At 38.8% G+C, this 17,695-nt stretch overlaps 1 protein-coding gene across 3 annotated transcripts in view; it reads left to right on the top strand.

Annotated features, from left to right (window-relative positions):
- Nucleotides 1-17,695, top strand: part of ANO6 (anoctamin 6) — a 224,993-nt gene that overhangs the window by 69,144 nt on the left and 138,154 nt on the right. For all 3 annotated transcript variants that reach the window (XM_061206584.1, XM_061206583.1, XM_061206585.1), the window contains one exon: nucleotides 15,727-15,806. In XM_061206584.1, the coding sequence (XP_061062567.1) occupies nucleotides 15,727-15,806 (80 nt within the window). The remainder of the gene's footprint in view (nucleotides 1-15,726; nucleotides 15,807-17,695) is intronic.

Below are 17,695 nucleotides of genomic sequence, written 5' to 3'. Positions count from 1 at the left end.
GTGCCCCCCGCCACCCCCCATCTGCTGGGGAGAGTAGTAGGAGGTCCTTACTAGCTGGCAACTGAACTAGTATTTCAAGTTACACAATCCGAGAGTAATGAAAGATGAGACATGAAGAGATGGTTATTTTTCTGTGGAGCGAATAGCATGGGTTCAAACCTTCTAAAGCATTATATTCACAGCTAAGAAACTCTGTGCTCAGAAGACTAAGAATAATGGTTTGGAGTCATCCACATCCCTGGGACCGTCTTAGAGGGACACTTGTCACGAGGGCTGCAGTCCTGTAGAAAGAGATCAGCGCCCTGGGGCACAGGGCCAGATGCTTCATGCTATGATTCCCCCCTTCACATCCAAAATCTGAGCTTCCCTCAAACAGCCACCTATTAATAGCACATGACCCTTGCCACTCTTTTTTTTTTTTTAAACTTTTTGGGTTTATTTATTTGTTTGTTTATTTATTTATTTATTTTGGCTGTGTTGGGTCTTCGTTTCTGTGCGAGGGCTTTCTCTAGTTGCGGCAAGTGGGGGCCACTCTTCATCGCTGTGCGCAGGCCTCTCACTATCGCGGCCTCTCTTGTTGCGGAGCACGGGCTCCAGACGCGCAGGCTCAGTAATTGTGGCTCACGGGCCTAGTTGCTCCGCGGCATGTGGGATCTTCCCAGACCAGGGCTCGAACCCGTGTCCCCTGCATTGGCAGGCAGATTCTCAACCACTGCGCCACCAGGGAAGCCCCCCTTGCCACTCTTTTAGCAGAAGGGGATGACTGGGACTGGGGACACGGTCTGGGTGCCCCACTTCTGAGCAGTCCCCCGAGGCTACTGGGCTGTTGAAAGGTGAAGGAGGAGGAGGAGGAGGCTGGGATTGCCCTTTATTTTCTCATCCCGTTTTCCCGTTTTCTCATCCCACAATGGCAGCACGATGGGCTGTTTGAATGGAAATTTAAATCTCTTTCACAGTGTAGGCATTCGGTTCTATGTAGCCTAAGATAATATCCTGAACCATTTAAAACTGATTCATTTGGAAGGAATTTTTGTTGTCTCAGTCCGTTATTTAACTGATGGTTTGAAAAATGTGTCCACACATTCAAAATTTAAGCAATGGGCATGAGTTAGAAATACCTAAATATTAATACAGTAGAGAATGCATAAAAATGGGATTTACATTTCTTGAGTTTTCTTCATTTTCAGTATTAGACTGAATTTACATACACTTTCCTAATTTTTGATACAACGGAACATTTAATAGACTGCTGTCAGCATTTTTATTTCTTGACATACTTCAAAGGCTATACTTCTTTTTAGAAATTGAAAAGAGCTTCAGGAAGGTTCAAAAATAACATTTTTTTCCCTCTCACTCTGTAATGCTTATGGCTAATACTTATCTTGTGTTTACTATGTTCAGGTACTGTGCTGAACACTTTACATGCCACAGACCATCTCTTCTTGCAGAAAACCCTGAGAGGAAGTACGATCAGCTCCATTTTTCAGTGTAGACTCTGAGGCAGAAAAAGGTTGAATAAGCTGCCTAAGGTCGCAGAGTTAGGAAGTGATGGGTCTGGGGTCTGAATTCAGGTCTGTCCGACTCCAGCAGCCAGCCTTCGAGAAGTCAGGCATCCATTTGGCCATTCAGCAGAGAATTGCAGAGTGCCTGCCTTGGCCCAGGAACTATCCTAGGTGTTTGGGATTCAGCTACAAACAAGGCGAAATCTCTGCCCACATAGAACTCACATAATATATGAGTAAGTAATGATTAGTTAAATGCTAAAGGAAAGTACAGCAGGGCAAGGTGACAGAGAACAGGGGCTCTGCTCTGGGACTGTGTAAGTTAGGATTTGAGGGGCAGCATCTCCGAGGCTGGGATATTGAACAGAGACTTGAATATTGCAGGAGAGCAAGCTACCCAAGGCCAGTGTAATATAGTAGGTACAAGCGTAGCCTATGGGCTCCTGGGTTCAAATTAGGATTCTCCTGCTCATGAGCTGTGTGATCTTGGGCAAAATACTTGGCTTCTCTATGCCTCTTCATCAGTGATATAAAGGAAACTACAATACTTATCTTTACCTTATAGGGCAGTTGCGAGGATGAGATGGGTTCATATATAAAAAGAATTTAGCTATGAAACAGGCACTGGAGCATATTAAGCACTCTAAGTATTATCTGTTATTATCTAGGCCCTATGGGAATGGTGAGAAGTAGCTGGTTTCTGGGTAGATTTTGAAAATTCAACTGATGGGATTTATTGAGGAACTGAATGTGGAGGTATGAGGGGAAGGGGTCAGGGACAATCCCAACAATTTTGGTCTGATTGATTTGGTGGATTTGAGGGCCACATACCCAGATGGGGAAGACCTGGGGCATAGCAAGTCTTTGTGGAGGGGGAGAAGGCAGAGTGCAGGGGAGAAGTCAAGAACTTTGGTTTGAGCATGTTAAGACTGAGATGTTTCTTGACATGTTCATGTTTTGTATATGTTCACTGTAGAAAATTTGAAAAACATAGACAAGCGTTAAAATAAAAACACTTGATATTCTGCCACCCATTATCTTTTGCTTAAGTTTATTTTTACCGCCACACAAATTTTAAATCATGCAGTATATATAGGGTTTTTTGGTTTGTTTTATATCCTCTTCAGTTTATTGGAAAATGGCTCATGGCAAAGGGGAGAATTAAAATACAGGCAAGGTGATAAAAGCCCGAGCACCACAAGAGCCCTCCACACTCACCAGCACCAACGGGGGTTATGGACTTTAGAGAGGTTTCTACTAAGGAGGGTAGAGCACGACACAGACCTTGTTTCTGCTCATCTAAGAACCCCCAGCCCCTGCTGCCTGGTACTGCCTTATCCACCATTGTTAGCAGACTTTTTTAAGCTACCCTTTTTTTCTCATTGTGGTAAAAGACACATAACCTAAAGTTTACCATTTTGTAACCGTTTTTAAGTGTGTGGTTCAGTGGCATAAAATACACTCACATTGTTATGCTGCCATCATCCCCGTCCATCTCCAGAACTTGTTCATCTTGCAAAACTGAAACTCTGCACCCATTAAACAATGACTCCCCATTCCTCCCTCCCGCAGCCTCCAGCAGCCACCATTCTACTTTCTGTCTCTCTGAATTTGACTACACAGGGACCTCATGTACGTGGACTCATGTAGTATTTGGCCTTTTATGACTGGCTGATTTCACTTAGCCTAATGTCCTTAGGATTCACCCATGTTGTCAGGTGTCAGAATTTGCTTTCTAAGGCTAAGTAATATTCCATTGTATGTTTTGTTTATCCATTCATCCGTAGATGAACACTTGTATGGCTCCTACCTCTTGGCTATTGTGAATAATGCTGCTATGAACATAGGTGGACAAATATTTGAGTTCCTGTTTTCAGTTATTTTGGGTATATACTATAATCTAGTTTTATAATCTACTTTTTCACATTCAAACACACTGTTAAAATTTTCCTTGTCATGAATATTCCCTACAAAATTAATTTAAATAATTGCATTATGTACTATCATATAGCTGTATCCTAGTTGATTTAAGAAAGCAAGTATTGTTCCCTAGAAATAGAATTATAAATTCAAAGGGTATGACTAATATGAAAACTTTTGCTACGTTTGTCAAATTGCTACCCAGAAACTTACACAACCTGACACTGGCAATATCTGTATGTGTTCCCTGCATCTTTGCTAATATTAGGTATTAATAACTATTTTCTGTCAATTTGATAATTAAAAATGATATATCAATTCTGGTTTTCCTTTTATGCAAATTTAGGGTTCACTTTCTAGGTTAGAGTTTATTTTGTAGTTGATTACTGGTTTGCTAAACACTCAGCTTGTGAGTTGTTGAGAAGAGATAGAAGTCTAGGGGTCCCTCCTTCTTAGTCTTGCATTCTAAGGCAATCTCAAGCTTTTTGCTCTGTGTATATATGACAAGCTGCTGTAATAGAGTTTTCCTGTTATTGTGTGCTAAATACATTCTTAGTAGTTAAACTTTCACGAATCCTTACTCACAACTCAAAAATCCAAAAAGTGCTAGAAAAAATTTTTTTTGGTAATTCATGTTACAAAACGGGACAGATCTGATGAAAAAAACATGACCTCAACCAACATGAGACTACTTATATTTTTTATTTATCCCACTGAGAGTGTTCACATTTTTGGCTGCAAAACATGACCATGGTTGAGTAAGAGGTACTGTCCCAGACCCCACTGAGGGTGCATAGTAATATACAATATATACAGATAAGAATTATTTTCTTTTTGAATTCTGAAAAATTCTGAATTCTGAAACACAAACATTTTGGCATCAAAGGTTTTGGATAAGGGAATGTGGTCCTATAGTGTTTTTTTCCTTGTATTTCTATGTTCCCATCCCTCCTAGGCTTTAAAAACTGATTGTGAAATCAGGCCTACTCTGGCCTTGAGTTTAAAGACAATAGAAATTTAAGTGTGGTGTCTTCTTTCATCCCCAGGACATGTATAATCACTGTAATCTGGAAACTGACAGATCAGTGACTAGGACCAAGTTTCAGCTGAGCCATAGCCAACTTCAGACTCAGGGTGGTGTTCCACTGGGAACTCTGGGGGTCTTAAGAGACTTGAACCAATTGGACTGCTGAGTGATAGGGATAGCTTTGCAAGATGTTGTTGGAACGTACTTCTATAATTAATACCATTTGTCCTTTATAGAACATCAACTCTCTTAGCCAAGTTTTTAAAAAACAATGCCAAATTGGTAAAATTAAATAAAAATTAGTCTTCAGTTTTAAGATTGATTATTGTTCATGTTATTAAATCTAAAATTTTAAAAATATGTTTGTTAAAATGGTAAAGGTTGCAGATTTGAAAAAGCTGACTCAAATTCATGTGGAATTGCAGGGGGCCCCGAACTGCCAAAACAATTTTGAAAAAGAACAAAATTGGAGGATTTACATTTACTGATTTCAAAACTTACCAGAGAGCTACTACAGTAATCAAAAGTGTGTGATACTAGCACATGGATAAACATATAGACCAACAGAATAGAACTGAGAGTTCAGAAACTGGCCAGAAATGGCCAATTGATTTTTGAAAAAGGTGCCAAGTACACTCAATGTGGAAAGAAGAGGCTTTTTAACAAATGCTGTTTTGATGGCTGGATTTCCATATGCCAAAAGAATGCAGTTGGACCCCAACCGCACATCACATATAAAAGTTAACTCAAAATGGGTCAAAAACCTATATACAAGAGCCAAAACCATAAAACTGTTAGGAGAACATAGAGGTAAACCTTTATGACCTTGGATTTGGCAGTGGATTCTTAGATATAACACCAAAAGTATGGACAACAAAAACAAAATAGATAAATTGGACTTTATCAAAATAAAAACTTTAGTGCAACAAAGGATATTATCAAGAAAGTGAAAAGAATAACAGTGGGAGAAACATTAGGAAATAATATATCTGATAAGGCTTTAATATCCAGAATAATAAAGAACTCCTACAACTCAACAAAAAGACAGACGATCCAGGTAAAAAATGAGCAAAGGACTTGAATAGACCTTTCTCCAAAGAAGATCTATAAATGGTCAGTAGCACATGCTCAACATCATTTGTCATTAGGGAGATGCAAATCAAAACCACAACATCATTTCACACCTACTAGGATGGCTAGAATTTTTAAAAAACAGAAAATTACAAGCATTGGCGAAGATATGGAGAAATTGACACACTCATACATTGCTGATGGGACTGTAAAATGGTACAGCCACTGTGGAAAACAATTTGGTGGCTCCTCAAAAGGCTAAGCATCAAAATCCTGCATGACTCAGCAATTCCACTACTACGTATATACACAGAAGCATTGAAAACAGAGACTCTAAAACAGTTACGTATACACCATTGTTCACTGCAGTATTATTCACAATAGCCGAAAGGTAGAAACAATCCAAGTGTTCATCAACAGAGGAATGGATAAACAAAATGTGGTATATCCATACAATGGAGTGTTATTCAGCCAGAAAAAGGAATGAAGTTCTGATACACAATACAATATGGATGAACCTTGACATCATTATGCCAAGTGAAACGAAAGGATAAATAGTATGTGACTCCATTTATATGAAATATCTAGACTAGGCAAATTCATAGAGACCGAAAGTAGATTAGAGGTTACTGTGAACTAGCAGGAGGAGGAAATGAGGAGTTATTGCTTAATGGTTACAGAGTCTCTGGGGTGATTTAAAAAAAAAAAAGTTTTGGAAACAGTGGTTGTGGTTGTACAACATTGTGAACAGAATTAATGCCACCAAATTGTACACTTAAGAATGATTTAAATGGCAACTTTTATGATTTATATATGTTACTATAATAAAAACTTTTTTAGATGAAAAGAAACTAATGAATTCAGTTAGAATCTGGTAGGTTTGTGATATATATTGTGCTTTTCTATAAAAGTATTAGCTAATGTGGTTGGTATATGAGAGTGAATAATGTGAGTTCAAAAAGAGACATGTTTAACTTCCAGGGATATTTTTGGAGCTGAATTATTGAGGGAAGGTTGTGGGAATAGGGAAGGGCTAATAAGAGGAGCCAGAACAGCACTGAACATCACTGGGAATGTAACAAGATGGAGAAAATTGTGTTTACTGGAGCTCTTCTCGGGGATAGTATTGTTATTTGTGGATGGCAGAAATCCTTAGAGTTGCCACTTGGGGTAGGGCTGGGAGGGTGAGATGCCCAAGGGACTCACCAAACTGTCCCCTTTCCTTCTGCTGTGAAGTCTTCGGTGCTGCAGGTAGGAAATGTTCCTGCCTGATGCGTTACTGGAGCAGTGGGAAGGGTGGAGGGGAAGCAGAGCCTCTCCTTTTTGTAAATATTGTCCAAACATTTGAAGACTATTATCTTGAAGGGACACTCTACTATTGGCCTGTTTTGTATGTGGATATATCCCAGTGTGGCCCAATGCAATATATTTCTGGAAATATAAAAACTCTCTTATTATTACATAGGTAATTAAATTCATTCTGAGGAATGGAGCACTAGTAACTTTTCTAGAGTGACAAAGCATTTATAATTCATTCCATCATTTATTCACTCACGTGTGGAGCATCCATAATATGCTAGGTATTACTTCAGGTTCTGAGGAAACAGAATAGATTAAGACAGTGACTTGCCCTCTAGGAGCTCCGGGACCAAGTGGAGAAGAAAAGCAAGTCATGACCATACAGTGTGATAAACGGGATGGACATGTATGTTTTTTCCAAATTTTATCTTCTTGGAGGTGACCAATTTGTGAGAGAGTAACTACTATGTGATTATTTGGGACTCTGTTCAATATAAGCTGCAAATTTATTTATAATAATCACTAATTTTTATTTCTCTCTTTTCCACACTCTAACCAGAAGACCAACTGAAAATACTATATTTTAATAACTAATAATGCAACAGTTCAGTGTTTGGACACCTTTCATAGTGATATGACAGGTTGTACTAGACCTGCAAAGTGCTATAAGAATGTAAGGTTGAGGCAACTAACTTAACCTGGTACGTAAATGGTGACATTGAAAAAAAAAATTTAAAGAAAGGGTAAAATGGTGGTGAGGGGAGGTGCATTCCAGATAGAATGTACTAAGGATAAAATTGAATATAAAAAGGATAAAACTTGGTGACTGACCAAATATTAAGAGTGGGGGAAAGAGAAAAGTAAAAAATGGCCCCAGCTGTAGTTTAGGTGGTTGAATCAATGCTAATACATTAATCAAGAAGGCAGATACAACAGGGGGCACCTTTGAAACAAGGCAGTTTTTACCATAATGTAGGGAAAATATTTATATTCTAAATTACTTGAAGGGTAGTACTGGGTCCTAGTCATGAGTCCAAAAAAAAAAAGAAAGAAAATGTTCTTACCCTAACAAATTTGACATATTCATGAGTGCTTTTTTCCTTCTTCCCACTTTAGCTATTTTTTTCACTTCCAGAAATATGAGAGGGAGAGCACACTTTTGTATTTCTGAAGATGGGAAAAACAGAGAACGCTAAAAGAAACCATCAAATTCAATTTGGAATTTGCATTCCCGGAATGATTAGAGGAGAATGCCACAGTTTAGTTTATACGTCAGTAGCAAGCTGTGGTAAGAGACTGATCCATCCAGATTCAGAAAAGTGAAGGAACATTTCCTGATTCACATTTCTTTTCATTGAAAGTAGTAGCCAACAGTGCTTAGGCCACTGAGGTCATTCAAAAATATTTGCTGAATTAATGTTATCTTTTTCTATGTTTAAATTCATTTTATTATAAAAGGAATGAATGGTAGGGATAGTCAAGGTAAAAAGTCAGAGGGAAAAATGGGTGCCTAACAAGGTAAAGGATGCCAAAATTTATAAAGAATGAAGTTTTAAAAAAAAGTACCCAATAGTTATACAGTACTTAACAGTCTTCGAGTCACTTTTATATATGTGTCAGTTAATTTATTCTCCACTTTCTGATGTAGGTATTATAATCCACATTTTAATGATGAGGAAACTGAGACTTAGGGTTGAGTGATGTGCCTGAAGCCACAGGGTTATACTGCGTAGAGGTCTTATGAATCAAGTCCACTGCCCTGGGTAGTAAAACACAGCCGTCTTAACCTTGAAAGGAACTCTCCTGTCTTTGTGTTTTATATTTCATTCTTAACTTTATTTTCATTAATAATGACTCTTTGGACCCATTTTAGAATCGCATTTAATATTAAAGGGCCTATAATCTTTAAGTTTACAGCCTTTGGAATAGGGAAAATTGATTTTTCCCTTCCCATCACCAAACTACAGTGGATCCTGTAAAACTGAAGCCAGAGAAAGAGACACTGGAACCTGGAGACCAAATATGATACCATAGGATGATGCGACATGTGGGGTATAGGCTTAGCCTTAGGTGGTGTGGGGAGTGAGACTGGGCAGGCCCACATGATATCTGGAAATTACAGAGTGACAGGAAGTGGTGGTCCAAGTGTGTGGTTGCTTTAAAAATAGTGGCTGGTGAGTGCTGATATTGAGGTTAAACGTTAGATATATGCTGAGATCCAGTTTTCAGAGACTTCTAGCCCAGTGGGAGAAGAGAGGTATAGGTATAGGTATAGGACTGCCTGGCAGATCACTAGACATCCTGCCCAATCTGGATATGTGAACATATCTTCATTCCTAAGGCAATATGGGCCATTCTTTTAACATTTCTTTAATTGTACATTCACTAGATCATGGGATTCCTGAGGACAGTTTCTATACCCTCTTCATCTTGGTATTTGTACTCATATCACCTAGCTCCATCCTTGGCATGTGAATATCTTTAACCACTTGTCAGAATATTGTACTTGTTTGTTTATTTTGTGGAGCTTTTCCATTAATTCTTCTAATTGTGAATACTACACCAAGAAATTTCACTGCATTTTTTTTCATTATCTGTTTTTCAAGATGTGTTAGTCTATTGTTAATACTTTTCTGACTTACAGTGCTATTTTAATTCCTTACCAAGTTATATTTAGCATCAGGGGACCCCTTGGAATTATTTAGAGCAGCTTAGGAGACATTAGTGAATTCAAAAAATGTCCAGTTTTGGAGTCAGACAGATTCAGATTGCCATTGTGTCACTTCTAGTGGTTGACTTCAGGCAACTAATGATATCCAATTTTTCACCATGTGTGAAAACGAGGATACAAAGAAGATTAAGTAAGATCAGACCTTTAGAAGTGCCAGGCATGTTATAACACCCTCAGGAAATTTCTGTTTACATTTCTTCATATCATGATATGATATGATTATGTTCTATGTACGTGAACTTAATTTATATTTAGATAGTGTTTTATTTTTTTTCAACATGATTTTGAATTGTCATTTGTATTCTTTGCACAACCTGTAAGATAACCAGGGAAAGTAATTTTATAACTAGTTTCAGATAAATAAACTGAGAATAGGTCATTGCTCAGGATCATGCAACTAAGTTGCAGATCAACCCAATCAATCCCCTTAATCCATGCGCAGTGCCCTTTGCACCAGGCCATGGTCTGTTTTTACCTGCTGTCTCTCATATACTTGCTATGCCTCTGACCATTTCATTCACAACCAGTCACCATTAAGAAGATGTCATTTGGACCCAATGACCTGCCATACTGATGCTGTAAGTTAGATATAGTGTAGATGGCTAATTCTGATTACTTTTATTGCTGGGCACTGCTTATCAGGCAGTCTTTGGGTGTTACCCATGACGTTCCCGAGAGGTCATTTTGTGTTTTCTGATGGATAATAGATTATCTAAGTTATAAAATGTAGATAATGGCTCTTTTTATTGCCCATTTTAGGTAAATCTCAATCATCTTTGCTGTAGAAGTTCTCTCTCCATTTTGCAGTTGGGATGATTTCCATTTCTAATTGATAGACAAGTAATCATGTGAACTGCAACTTTCTGGTGAGGTTTCTACTGTTCTCTTATTAACCCATTAATGTGACTGGACTTCTAGACATTTCTATTGGGGCCTTCATGTATGTCAGAACTAGTACCACCAATGACTTTATTCCTTTAATCTTACTATAGTAACTGCATTGATAAAGTTTTAAAAATATTTTTTTCTATTTCTTTCATTTTAAGCTAATTGTTATGTGATTAATTACTATTAAATTTAGGAAAAGTAAATAGTGAGTTTCTTTTGACCAAAGCCTCAATTATTTGAGTTTTGCCTATAGTAAACCAGTTGATATATGTGTATACAGTGTTTTCTTTGGTATTCCTACAATACTCCATTAGTCTGTCTAGCCTAGCACTTACTAATTATCCTCAAAATAGGATTTATTATGTCTCAAATTCCTTTCCTCAAGAAGAGGGAACTTTGTCTGGTTCTTCTTGGTATTCCCAGGGCCTAAGAACACAATGACTGTGCAAAATATGTATAAACCAGGCAATGAATGTTTGTTGAACCTGACTTCCAATTGAACTTTCACATTGCATCCATACAAAATTATATCAACATGTCAGGACCAAAGATTTTTCATCGAATAAACACTTTTCAGTTCTCTCAGCAGCTTTGTGATAAACAGATAACATAGAGGTACCCACATGCTTTTTATATTCCAAGTGCCAAAATTAAATGAGCTAATCATGGTGTCATTCAAGATGGTACTTCTGTAGTATAAAGTGAGGTATTATGGCAATACTAAAAATGCATTTCAAAATATTACATTTTAAAATGACTTATATAAAGAAGAAAATTAAATGAACATTTTTGCCTTTTTAGAATCTTTTTCCTGATACTGCAGCTATTTTAATAAAAAGCCCTCAAAGTGTCACCTAGACTTTGACTATTTTATTTTTGCTGAGAAGTGAACTTTTTCAACTGTGTTAGATTACCAGAAATGAGAATATCAAACAGTAACTGGAGCCCCTCAGCAGGGAAGTGTAATTATCATATTAGCATCATAAATCATTTGCTTCTCAGTACTGTATTAGGTAATGAGAGCAACAGCTGCAGCTTTGTTCTACCTGGATGATGTTTCAATTAAGCCATTTCTGTTTTATTCACTCAAATTTACAGTTTCTACTTTGTGTTGACATTAACCAGTGAATCTATTAGTTTCCATTACCAACAGAATAACTAAAATTATAAATAGTTCTATATTTTCTCTCACAAATCCTGTCAAGCTGCATAGATGCCTTTAATTTGATAGAACATCTGGGCAGTACATCTTCTTTCTCCTCTGTGTTTAGGCAAAATTTGTACTTTCTTAAGCTTATCCTTTCATTAAAAAAAAAAAAAAAAAATCAACAGTAGCAGCTCTGTCCCATCTGTTGACCCCAGATACGTAATAGGTAAACTGGGCATCTCTTTATAAAGGAATCCAGATAAGATGCAAAAGTCAAGTCACTCCATCAGATTTACAGTACTCGTTTAAAAAAATACCTGCAGTATTATGTTTCACTGACTTGCTAGTTCTGCCAGGAAAAAAAAAGTGAATCATAAGCACCACAGATACAATTCCTTCAATATCTATCTTACTGCTATAAAAAGGTCTTTTCTTCTTACTTGTAAACCAAGCTGCAAAACACCAATTGAAAACCCACCCTCACAGCCACTAGTATAAACACATTTTAGCAAGTTTTAAAGGTGGCCTGCAAGAATGTAATTATCTTGGACAACTGTTGTTCTGATGTTGGAATAACCAGTTTATTACAATTCCCTGAGTGTAACAGACTATGCAGTACTTGCTGAACGTAACAGCAAGTTACTTGCTGTATAGTACTTGCTGTCGCCCCCTGGCCCCTGGAGTTCTGGGGGGCAAGCACCTTAATTTCGGCTCTGGTCGCAGCTCTGCAAACCATGGCTCACCTCATCTCTTTCCTGTTTCTGCTTTGGTTCACATTTAGGGGTCCTGTGATGAACTCAGTTTTTCAGAAGCATTAGAATCACTTGTCTGTGTTCTTTTCTACTGGCATTTTCTTGCAATTCATAGGCTTACAGTGATATGAGTTTAGTGGGCAAGATTCTGAGTGAACCTAAAATCTAGTCCAGATATTGGGATGTTTCTTAGTGATGTGCCAAACCTAAATAGCTGAGTCGTTGGCTGATAGTTTGGTTTTGTTAAACAATCACTTAGAGATCTCATAACTCTCACCTATACATACCCAGCTTTCTTTTGGGCCACTAAAGGGAATTTTTCTGGATTGATAGGAACCCAGTCTCTTCTTTCGCGAAACCCTCTAATGGATTAAAAAAAAAATTAATATGCAATTAAAAAGTCACTACAAAGCTAACATCACACTTCATAAAATTAATTTACCGTAACTTAATGCTTATTCCATATGCAATCTACCTAGTTTTGATAAATACAAACAAACCTTCTATCCCTAGTTTTGATAAAAGCAAACCTTTATAGCTGGTTTGTTCAAGTTAGGGTCCAGCTGAGTACCACATATAGCTAATGGTTGTTGTGATATTGTGATTTGTAATAAGAAATATATATTTGTTCTTCCTTGGTTCATGTCACAGAGCTCCTTTTTTATTTATTTATTTATTATTATTATTATTATTATTTTTTGGCCGAACCTCGCATCTTGTGGGATTTTAGTTCTCCAAACAGGGATTGGAGTAGTGAGAGTGTGGAGCCTTAACCCCTGGACCGCCAGGGAATTCCCACAGAGCTCCTTTTTTAAAACTCTTGGGATTTCCAAAGTGATGAGAGGGATAAAGATGCCCTTTGTTATGATAATGAGGTGCTTGGACAGCCCCTAGGTAACCAAAGGAAGGAGGGGGGCTGGCTGCCCAGGGAACCCACCAAGTGATTGGAGGGCAGAAATTTTCAGTCCCACCCCCCTGACTCCCGGGGTAGGGGAGAGGGGCAAATTGAATCAATTAGCAATGGCTACTGATCGTCAATCAGTCATGCCTCTGTAATGAAGCCTCCATAAAAACCCAAAAGGACAGGGTTTGGAGAGCTTCAGGTTGGTGAACACGTGGAGATGTGGGGAGAGCAGGGCGCCTGGAGAGGGCATGGAATCTCTGCACCTCTCCCCACACACCTTGCCCCTGTACCTCCTCATCTGGCTGTGCATCTGTATCCTTTATAACAAGAGGACCCCAACCTTTTTGGCACTGGGGACCGGTTTTGTGGAAGACAGTTTTTCCCCAGACGGGGGAGGGGCGGGGGATGGTTTCGGGATGATTCAAGCACATTACATTTATTGTGCGCTTTATTTCTATTATTATTACATTGTAATATATAATGAAATAATTATACAACTCGCCATAATGCAGAATCAGTGGGAGCCCTGAGCTTGTTTTCCTGCAACTAGATGGTCCCATCTGGGGGTGATGGGAGACAGCGACACCCAAAGTGTGTTGCTTATATCCAGTCTACTCCGTAAGATGCAGCTTAATCGTCACTTGCCACTCACTGATAGGGTTTTGGTATGAGTCTGAAAGCAATTGATTTATTATGGTCTCTGTGCAGTCAGACCTCTCTGCTAATGATAATCTGTATTTGCAGCTGGTCCCCAGTGCTAGCATCACCGCCTCAGCTCCACCTCAGATCATCAGGCATTAGATTCTCATAAGGAGCATGCAACCTAGATCCCTCGCATGCGCAGTTCACGGTAGGGTTTGCACTCCTATGAGAATCTAATGCCGCTGCTGATCTGACAGGAGGCGGAGCTCTGGCGGTAATGTGAGCGATGGGGAGAGGCTGTAAATATAGATGAAGCTTGGCTCGCTCACCTGCCAGCCACTCACCTCCTTCTGTGCAGCCCGGTTTCTAGCAGGCCAGGCACCGGTACCAGTCCGTGGTCCAGGGGTTGGGGACCCCTGCTTTATAACATCCTTTATACTAAACTGGTAAATGTAATAAATGTTTCTCTGAGTTCTGTGAGCCACTCTAACAAATAATTGAGCCTGAGGAGAGGGTGGTGGGAACCTCCGATTTATAGCCAGTTAGTCAGAAGCACAGGTGACAACATGGACTTCCGATTGGCATCTGAAATGGGAACAGTCTTGAGCCCATAAACTGTGGAATCTGATGCTACCTTCAGGTAGATTGTGTCAGAATTGAATTAATTGTTCAGTGGCGTGGGAAAAAACACACATTGGAGTTCTGTTCCGTAGGGCTCTTTTAATCTCTAACAGTCTACCTTTTTCATGTCATTGATTTGTTGAAGAGGCTGGACCTGTTGATAAATGAGAATATTTTTTTAAATTTATTTAAATGCTTAATAATATTTGACTATTTATGTAAGTTTACTTAACTAAGAACATTTTTCTACATGGCCAAAATTACATGGTTATACTTATCGATATTAATATAACCCAACACTTAAATCAGTATTCAAATTTTCGCAATTTGTTTTTAAGTCTTTTACATCTGGATTGTTTAAACCAGGATCCAGCCCAGAACCACACACTGCAAATGGTTGTTTTGTTCTCTTAGTGTCTTTTAATCTGGAACAGTCCCTTTTATTCACGTCAGGAACGTGTTTACAAGAGGAGACTAGTGTCTTGCAGAACGTCCCACCTTCTGGATTTGGCTCCTTTATCCCTCTAACACTGCAGTAACCACTAGTCCCATGATGTTATTGAGCTTTTGAAATGTGGCTAGTCCAAATTGAGATGTGTTGTGAGTATAAGGATTAATACCCCCCAAATGTAAAATAGTTCACTAATAATTTTTTATATTGAATACACACATGTTGAAATGATAATCTGGGTATATCAGGTTAAATAAATCTTACTACTAAAAATAATTTTACCTATTTCTCTTTCTTAATGTAGCGACTAGAATATTTTGTTTGGCTCCCAGTATATTTCTGTTAGATAGTGCTAGTCAACAGATTTTAAAACAGAAAATTACTACCCTAAAATGACTCCACATCAGTTCCCTGACATGTGGAAGAAAAAAGAACATCAATAGGCTAAAGTGTTCCTGAGCTGGAATTTTATAACATTTAGTTGCCATGTCCTTCCATGTAGAAGCTAAGTGATTTTCCATGGTAGATCTAGCCTTAGAGCATTTTAGGACCTAATATCCTACAAGTGTGGCATTGTCCAGTAGATGAAATAGCTGCTGAAGATTTTGAGTGTCCTGATAGCCGAAAGCCTTAAATAATGTCAACCTGTAAGTGTGCCACAGACGCTAAAAATAGTTTAAGCCAATGCTGCTGACTTAAAAGCAAAAAAAAGTAAGTGAGCCAACGGAAGTTCATGCTCATTTATTTATTCGTTTTTTTGTTTCTTTTCAGTCTTAGAAAACCTTGAACAGACGATTGTCTCCGGTTTTGGATCACTGGAAAGTCAGCAGGATTTCCGAACCCCGGAGTTTGTGAGTACTACCACTCTATCTTAAGTTTGTATCAGTTAGCTAGAGGTTTCTCACAAAGTGGAGAAAGAGTTTTTTGTTTTGTTTTGTTTTTAAATGAGTTCTTGCCTTCAGGGGCTCTAGATCTGGCACAGGCCTCGCTGTTGGGACTGTGTGTGCAAAGCTCTCGTCCTCTGGGGAGCAGGTTCCTGAACTACAGTGTCTTGGCGTCATGCACCGTAAGCTTGCTCTTCACACTGCTTGTAATAGCAAATGGGAACTTGTTCTGCAGTAAAATAGCACTGTGTGTCTGAAACTCCCCCTTTATTCATTGATACCCTTGCTACCAGTTTCTGCTGTCAATAACTCTGGAAACCAGTCTTTACTGAGCACATCCAGGTACACTGACCAGTCCAATTCCTGTTTCATTCTGGAGCCTCAGTAACGCAACCTATATGGATACATCTTGTAGGGCTAGGAATATTCTGTTGGTTGTTTCTGCTAAGGGAACTAAGTGCTTTCACTAAATTAGACTCATTAAAGATTAGCCGTGGTTCCTACACTCAAGGAATTAAAAATCTTATTAGATGCTACTGTGATTTTATTAATGCCTTGTTTAAAGAAAATTAAGCACATAGGATGCCTGGTGGAGAATGTCCTTACTAAATAGATTTTATGTTAGGCTTATTTGAAGAGGGTGATGGGAAGAAGTGTGTCTCTAATTCCTATACCATGTTATTGCACCAGATGTGTAAGGAAAGCATGCCAGGATCCACCTAGATTTACTGATTTTTGCCCCCTGCTGCAAATGGCTTGTCTACCAACTTAGCAATGGAAAAATCTTTTTTTTATTTTCAAAGTATGATGTATAGTCGCCACTCCAGTAATCAGCAGAGCACAATTATATTATTGATAGCGGCAAAAAAAACACACAAAAAACACCTCATTATGTGCTTTCCCTCTTCTCACACACTCTTTATGGATTGTCCCCTCAATTCAGCCAAGAGTAAGGAAACTAGGCAGGTCTCTGGACTGAAAAGGGATTGCACATGAGACTGTATCCACAATGCCATTTTATTTCAAAGTGTGGGACTCCTGTGGTGTACTAGCAGATTGCCTACTGTGAAAATCACTTGGATATAATGGAAAGACATAGTATTCAATGACTTCCCTATTATATTCAATGAGATTTTCAGTGAAGCAAAATTGTGAATGCTCACCAATATTCCTGCATCTTAAAGTAACAGAGCAGTTTTGTGTTTTTTCTGACTTCTGCCGTTACAGCCCCAAAGTAGAATTGACACAGATATTTCACGTTTGAGTATGATGTTGGTACAGACTCATGGAGCTGACCTTTTTCTGTTTTGTTATTTTCTAACTGCCTTTTTTTTTTTTTAAATAGCTTTATTTATTTATTTATTTTGGCTGCTTTTGGTCTTTGTTGCTGTGCGCGGGCTTTCTCCAGTCGCGGTGAGCGGGCTTCTCACTGTGGTGGCTTCTCTTGTTGCGGAGCAGGGCCTCTAGCTGCATGGGCTTCAGTAGTTGTGGCACACGGGCTCAGTAGTTGTGGCACACAGGCTCTAGAGCGCAGGCTCAGTAGTTGTGGCGCACGGGCTTAGTTGCTCCGCGGCATGTGGGATCTTCCCGGACCAGGGCTCAAACCCGTGTCCCCTGCACTCGCAGGTGGATTCTTAACCACTGCGCCACCAGGGAAGCCCCGATGCTGAAATTGTTAATCACGGTTTCCTTATTTGTGTGGTTGATATCAGATCTCTATATCCTGGCTATTATCTTTCTCTAATTGTGTGTTCATATCATATTCAGGGAGGAATCTGTGATTTTCTTGTGCTCTATAAATTTTCACACATCTGATGATCATTGCCTGCCACATCTTTGTGTAGCACATACATAGC

The sequence above is a fragment of the Eubalaena glacialis genome, chromosome 11, assembly GCF_028564815.1.
Source record: "Eubalaena glacialis isolate mEubGla1 chromosome 11, mEubGla1.1.hap2.+ XY, whole genome shotgun sequence".
In the NCBI taxonomy this organism is placed as follows: domain Eukaryota; kingdom Metazoa; phylum Chordata; class Mammalia; order Artiodactyla; family Balaenidae; genus Eubalaena; species Eubalaena glacialis.
This window is presented reverse-complemented; position numbering and strand designations above follow the sequence as displayed.